The sequence below is a fragment of the Lathyrus oleraceus genome, chromosome 4 (assembly GCF_024323335.1).
Source record: "Lathyrus oleraceus cultivar Zhongwan6 chromosome 4, CAAS_Psat_ZW6_1.0, whole genome shotgun sequence".
NCBI lineage: Eukaryota > Viridiplantae > Streptophyta > Magnoliopsida > Fabales > Fabaceae > Lathyrus > Lathyrus oleraceus.
The window spans coordinates 129,271,560-129,279,112 of record NC_066582.1 but is presented as its reverse complement, the minus strand read 5'-3'; the positions used below and the strand labels follow the sequence as shown (position 1 = coordinate 129,279,112).

Genomic DNA, 7,553 nt, shown 5'->3' with positions numbered 1-7,553 from the left:
TCTCTCTCTCTCTCTCTATATATATATATATATATATATATATATATATATATATATATATATATATATATATATATATATATATATATATATATATATATTAATTATTCGGATGTTATTTTTATTTTTTGTTACTTCTAAATTAAAGGTGAGTAATATTTTACCTTATATTGTTTTTTTTTATAATAAATCATTTTATAAGAAAAAATTTCATTTTAATATTATTCTCAATAATAAAAATAGAATTTGATTCTATTATTCTTCTTTTAAGGAAGAGTTTTGCTCTCTATTGTAATCCTGTCCGACTTGAGAGATTAATCCTTACAGTTGTGGATAAAAAATACTTGATTTTTACCCTAAAAAAAAGTCATCCAAATCTATCCCTATCTAGCGATGTTCGCAGGTTGGGTTGAGTCTAATTTTATTAAATCTAATACCCAATCCAATTAATAGTGTTTGGTTTGGGTTGAGTGTTCAACCCGTATTTCTAAGACTAAACCCGAATTAAATTAATTCGCTCATCAATGAGTTGGGTTGGGTTGGGTTTGCGGACCATCCACTAAATATAATTTTCAAATTCTAAATAAAATATAAATTTAATTAACACATTTATTTTACAAAAACATTAAAAAAATAATTAAATTTTAGTATTTAATTTAAATAAAATATATTGTTTAATGCCTAAAAACTCTTTCACAATTCAAATCAAATCCAAAAACTAATATAAATTGTGTAAAATATAATTTAAAAGGTAAGATGTATCTCTCTTTGAATAAAGGAATTTGATTTTTCAAATTTGATTTAGACTTAAGTTTTAACAATTAATAAAATTTATAATTATATTAACAAAATATATATGCATCGTAAGGATTATGCTAGTTTATAAAAAATAAAATAAAAATAGCGTGACATGTCAATGTGTTGGGTTCGCGGATTCATGATTTTAAATCTTCTGCTTATCCCTGAAAGTTATGAATGTCTTTCAATCTTCTGCTTATCCCTAAAAGTTATGGGAACCATTGCTTGTAACTTTATCATTATGCTTATCCCTCAAAGTCATAGGAACCTTTGCTTGTAGTTTTATCACTCCGTGTATCCGTGAAAATCATGAGAACCATTTGTCAACTCTTGCACCCCTTTGCTCTTAGCATTCTATTTGATTTGTTTTAACTAGCTAAATGTTACTTGGGATCCTGACTATTTATCTTTGCTTTATATGTCATGAAAAAATATTTTTACAATAAACTTATCTAAAACACTTAACATTTGATATAGTTGGACGCCATGAGCCTTAAACAATGATGAAAGGATAATTGGGTGCATGCCTCTTTATCCTGAGAACTTTGGGCACTTCTCGTATGGGATGACCGTTCAAAGTACTTATTTCCATTCATGGACTTTGGTTCAATCAATATCTCAAACAAATTTCATAATTAGAGGATGAAAAAGGTCTTGTTGGGCGTATGCCTCTCAATTCCACGAGTATTTGGATGCTTCCCGTATGGTATATGATTCGAACACTTGTCTCCTAAAAAATCTATATCAACCAATCAAATCTCCTTTTCTTAACAAAATCAAAAACTCTTTAAAAAAACATATTATATTCGTTCTAGCGCAATACAAAATGCTTAAAGTCTCTCATGCGCGAAGGTACCAACAATATTTCACTACGAGGATGCAATATAACATCGTTCACTAAAATCAACAAACAAACAAATATTTTCTACCACAAAAATTACATAGTCTTGAGTTCTCCATCACACATGGATACGTAGGAGCGGGATCAAACATCTCGTCAGACACATTAATTAAAAATTTATTTTCTCCGTTAATTAAATCATTTTAAAGCAAAACAATAATAAGTAATCACGAGTAATATGTAAACAACACTTATGCACAGGAATCTATCAAAATAGTTATCTTTGAGTACAACGCTAATATTTTCCTCTTGCATAATCGACTTTTGTACCCTTTTCTCTTCCCTTTGCGTTTTATTGATATTTTTCCTTTCTCTTAGAATAAATAAAATTCAGTGACAACTATGTTGTATTTCGAACGTACGATGCGTTCAGATATTTTTACACCGAGACATTGAGTCTATTAAAGATTTGATAGTTATAAATATGATTCTTTATGATTTGTTGTAAACACTTGGTACATATGGTAGCAATCCTAATGAGAAACAAATAGTAAAAATTCTTAGAATTATATTCTTTGGATATTGATATCCTTTTGTGGTTATAAATAGATTTAACAAACACTTTAAACACATTGTAAGAAATTAATTTATTATTGTAAATTTAACCTGGTTAGTACATACTTGATTTATATTTTTATACTTGTAATAAATACTTATTTTTATTTCTAACAAGTTAATAAATACATTATACCCTGTGTGAGGAAGAAAAATAGATATAGTACATTTTTGGTATAAATATTCGAATTTATATTCTTACTTTTTTTTCTACAAAAGGATTTATTCCCAATATATTTAGTCTAAAGTATTCAACTAATATAAAAAGTAACTTCTTTTATAACAAAAAAAGAGAGAGAATATTTAAAATAGAAGACAAAAACAGAGCAAGTAAGAGAAAATTGTAGAGTATAAATAAACATTATCAAGTGAATCATTTTGAATATATATATATATATATATATATATATATATATATATATATATATATATATATATATATATATATATATATATATATATATATTCGAATTGAATCATCTCTAATTTTTCTCTCATGCTTCTCTCATGTGTGACTTTGGGATATGGATTCTCTCTTTCCCTTTCTCTCATGTTCTTTCATCATGCTCAAAATCTTAACCATTCATTCACTTTACTTGTATGATTCTTATGAACCATTACTTTATAGTGTGGAACTATTAACTATTGGATAAAAATATATACTTTTTTATCCAAATTCGTAATTCTGAGTTGTTGGATTAGTCTAATGGTTGAGAGATAAAAAATATATATTTAAAGAAGAGAGAGAAATATATATCAAAAATTACATTTTTTTTTTGTATTTAGTATTCCTTCAAAATAATTATTTTGTCTAATATAAATAAGATAATTAGTTTTTGTTTATATTTATATATTCACTAAAAATTAATTAATAATTTATTTTTTGAGAATTTGTATAAATTTAGATTTTTTTATAAATGGAATACAAAACTTGAATTAAAAACGAGATTCAAAAACTGATAAATTGGAAAACACATTAACTAATAATAAATCATGTATTTTTGCATTCAACACTTGATTGAATGATGAAAGTTATTTAAAAAAAGAATGGTATTTATGATAAAAATAAATAAATAAATATTTGATACGATTATAACAAAATATTATAATCAATCAATCAAATTTTTTATATTTGCCAGATCATATAAATATTTCAAAAAAAAAGTGATTTAATTGAATACATATCTCTCATTGATTGAGAGTATAAAATAAATTTATTCTATAAATACACATTCCATTTTCTCAATGAATTTAAAATATTATTAACAAATATAAAAACTAACCTATATAAAATTTGGCATATTTGTCTCTCTTCTTTAAATGTCATTTTCATTTTTTTTATCTCTTAATCGTTGGATTAATTCAACAATTCAGAATCGGCACATTAGAGAGCATGAGAAGATAAAAATTGAAGAGATCCAACTCCATAATCCAACAATAATTAAAACATAATACAAATAATTATATCTTATTATATTTCACTCTATCAATACTAACGAAATAAATTTGGGGATTTGATTCTTTTGTCTTGGACTAATAACCCAATAGATGGAAAATTAGATATTGGAAAAGCATGTTCGAAATATTAAATTTGATATTGGATATGAATTTTATCTTTGGAGATGACTTAAAGATATCAGTTAAAGGTAAGGGTAAAAAATTTATACGTTTGAAAAATGGGAGTCATCAATTCATATCAAATGTCTACTATATTCCTAACGTGAAGGCGACAAAAACTCACTTGAAGGCGACAAAAAGAATCCTTCGATACATCAAAGGTAAAACAAACTTTGGTTTGCACTATATTACTCTTCTAACAATTATGAGAAAGTACTACTGGGTGTGTTTTTTAATGGAGATACTGCTTTCACTTGGATGTCAAAGAAACAACACATCATTGCATTGTTAACTTGTGAAGCTGAGTATGTCTCCGCCACATCATGTGTTTGTCATGCAATTTGGCTAAGGAATTTGTTGAAAGAGTTAAAAATACCACAAAAAGATCATGTGGAAATATGTGTTGACAATAAATCAACATTTGCTTTGGCAAAGAATCCCGTATTTCGTGAAAGAAGTAAGCACGTGGACACTCATTACCACTTCATAAGAGAATGAGGTGAAGTTGAAGTATGTGATGTCTAGATATCAACTTACATTTTTACCAAGCCACTCAAGTTGAAAATTTCCATGAAGCTAAGGAATATGCTTGGAGTCACAAATCAAGTTTAAGGGGGACGTTGAAATATTAAATTTGATTTGGATCTAACCTTATTATTTGATTTTTTGGTTTAGTTAATTTTGATAATGTTTCTATAAAACTCTTGTAGTGTTTGGAGTGTTAAGATATTTTTTAGGATTGTAAAAAATTTTAGAATATTCTTTTAGTGTCTAGAGTTGAGAATTCTCTAGAATTAATGTGTGAGAGTTCTCCTTAGAGTACTATAAATAGATATGTAATCTTACACATTTGTATCAAGCAAAAAATACAAAGTTCTCAACAAATCACTCGTGAATCTTTCCATGCTAGTGATTTTTAGCGTTAAGTTGTTGTGAATTTTTTTTATAACTCGATTATTCGTTAAAGAATTGCTAGTGTCCATCTTTATGGATTAGAATCTGTGATGTATTTTGAATCTAAACTGTTTAGCACTCTTGTGAGAAGCAACTCATATGCATAAGATTCCATTTAACAGTTTGTATAGAGAAACATAGCAAATAGTTGATTGATGCATTTGGTTTAATGTTCTGTGACATTTTGTCCATTAAAAATGTCACATAAATATTTGTTTGCATACAGAAACATTTGTTTAGTCACATAAAAAGTCTCATTGCAAAAAAAAAAAAAAAAGAATATGTCTGTCTTTGTCACACCACTAGTCCTTCATTAGTCTTGCAGTTAATTCCTTTCGCAGAATTTTACCGGAGACTGCTTTAGGAATAGCTTCGGTAAAGTAAACTTTATTTATTCTCTTGTAAAATACAACCTGCCAAACATACAATAACACAATAAATAACACTCAAAACAAGAATTATAAATGGATAGTGATAATGAAAGTAAAACCTGTTGGGATATATATTGCTTGATTTCATCCTCACTAATTTTTGAACCACTTGATCTAACAACAAATGCAACCGGGACTTCTCCAGCATCTTCATCTTTCAATCTGAGGGAAAACAACACCATTAATTAATACTAGAATAATAAATAAATTTGCTAATGAAGAATATATATTTTTCCTTTGTAATTACTTACGGTACAACAGCAGCTTCAAAAATATCTGGGTGAGCAATCAACAATGCTTCAAGTTCAGCAGGAGCAACTTGATATCCTTTGTATTTAATCAATTCCTTTAATCGATCAACAATGAAAAGTTCATCATCATCATCCATTAATCCAATGTCACCTGTGTGTAGCCATCCATCTTTGTCTATAGTTTTCTTTGTGGCCTCAGGATCATTTAGGTATCCTAATCATAAATAACAAATCATAATGATTTTAAACTCATTTAGGTATCCTAATCACAATTTAAAACCAATTGTCATGCATTAACATATAAAAGTGAATAATAACACAGCACCTTTCATAACTTTTGTGCCTCTAATGCAAATTTCACCCGCTTTGTTTCTTGGTAGAGAAGCACCGGTTTCTGTATCCACTATTTTCATCTCGGCGTTTCTCACTACGCTGCCGCATGCACCGGGTTTTGTCTTAAACGGTTTCTTTGCAAATGCTAAGCTAACAGAAAGTGGTCCTGCCTCTGTCATTCCATATCCCTGTAAAATAGAAATTCAATTATCATTAGCAAGAAAACATAATAATATCAATTATAAACATGATCTCGAACCTGTCCAAGCACAGTTTGTGGCATCATATCCTTGACAGCTTGTTCAAGTTCCATTCCCATGGGTGCAGCACCTGTTATCATCCTTCTAACAGACGACAAGTCGTATCGATGTAACTCTCCACTCTTTACCAACGCTAAAACAATAGGTGGCACAAAAGACACTATCGTCACTTTATACTTATCAATCGACTCTAAAACCGTTTTAATCTCAAATTTCTCCAAAATCAATACCGCAGCACCAGAACGAATTCCACACAGTAAAATCGAATTGAGCGCATAGATATGAAACATAGGTAGAACACAGAGTAACACATCCTCTTCGTTAGTGTATTGGTGAGGATTTTCACCGTCAACTAACTCTGATATTGTTGTAACTAAATTCTCATGGGTTAACATAACTCCTTTTGGAAGTCCAGAAGTTCCTGAAGAAAACGGTAACGCAACCACGTCGTTAGCGTTTATTTTCACTTCCGGTGCTTCGTTTTCATCAGCATTTGTTAAAACTGAGAAATCAACAACATTTTCTTCCAATGATGATGGTGAATCATCAGTGCACACGATTTTGATGTTGTTCATTTTAGCGAATTCTTTGATTTTACTGACGTACAATGATTGAGTTACGATGAGTTTCGTTTTCGTTGCTGTGGCTTGTTTAGCTAGTTCTGATGAGGTGTAGAGTGGATTGGCAGTGGTGATGACGGCGCCGCGATACGAGGCACCGAGGAAAGTGATAGCGAATTGAAATGAGTTACGGAGGACGAGCATGATGACGTCACCTTGATGGATTCCGATGGAGTTTAAACCGGAAGCAATTTTGCGGACGTTGAGATGGACGTCGGAGTAAGTGAAGGTTTCGCCGGTGTGGCCGTTGATGAGGCATGGACGGTTGTGGAATTGAGAGAGGTTTTGGAAACAGTAAGAGTGTAATGGAAGGTGAGTTGGGATTACAATGTCTGGAAGTCTAGAACGGAATATGAATTCTTGTTCTTTTTGTGGAGAAGGTGACATTTTGATATTACTGAGTTTGGTTCAAATGAAGGTAGCTATTAGGTGTTTATATATTTTTTGAAATGTGAAATATCAATAAGGTATATATGTTTTCTTTATATATATACTATTTCCTTATATACTTTCTCTGTTTTAATCTTAATATATTTTGGGCTTTAATACTAGCTTATAAGAAACCATAATTAGAATATATATATATATATATATATGGAAAAAGGAAATAAATCCTAATAAGTTCATTTAATGAAATTCTAAAACTCAAAACAAAAATAAAGTCTAATGAATAAAAATTTATTATTAATTCATTTAGCTCATTATTAACAAAATATTTTGATTTATATACTGCAGTTTTTAATTGATTTCGGTAATTTCTATTTTGATAAAAATATCCTGAGTTGTTGCAGTAATTTCTATTTTGATAAAACATTCCTGAGTTGTTGCGATTG

The 7,553-nt window shown here is 29.1% G+C and overlaps 1 protein-coding gene across 1 annotated transcript; it reads right to left on the bottom strand.

Moving 5' to 3' along the window:
* Positions 1-5,002: 5,002 nt before the first annotated feature.
* On the bottom strand, positions 5,003-7,146 carry LOC127135279 (4-coumarate--CoA ligase CCL1). The gene is made up of 5 exons (XM_051062029.1): positions 6,100-7,146; positions 5,833-6,028; positions 5,508-5,721; positions 5,316-5,418; positions 5,003-5,238 (listed from the first exon to the last, which is right to left on the bottom strand). The coding sequence occupies exons 1-5, from the start codon at positions 7,105-7,107 to the stop codon at positions 5,128-5,130; spliced, it is 1,632 nt and encodes a 543-aa protein (XP_050917986.1). The 5' UTR covers positions 7,108-7,146; the 3' UTR covers positions 5,003-5,127.
* Between the last annotated feature and the right edge of the window lie 407 nt (positions 7,147-7,553).

Coding starts and splice junctions, on each gene's coding strand:
- LOC127135279 (XM_051062029.1), bottom strand. CDS start 7,107: ATGTCACCTTCTCCACAAAAAGAACAAGAATTCATATTCCGTTCTAGA. Junction 5,722..5,832: donor AGGCACAAAAGTTATGAAAG/GTGCTGTGTTAT, acceptor ATTTATGATTAG/GATACCTAAATGATCCTGAG. Junction 5,419..5,507: donor TTTGAAGCTGCTGTTGTACC/GTAAGTAATTAC, acceptor GTTTTCCCTCAG/ATTGAAAGATGAAGATGCTG.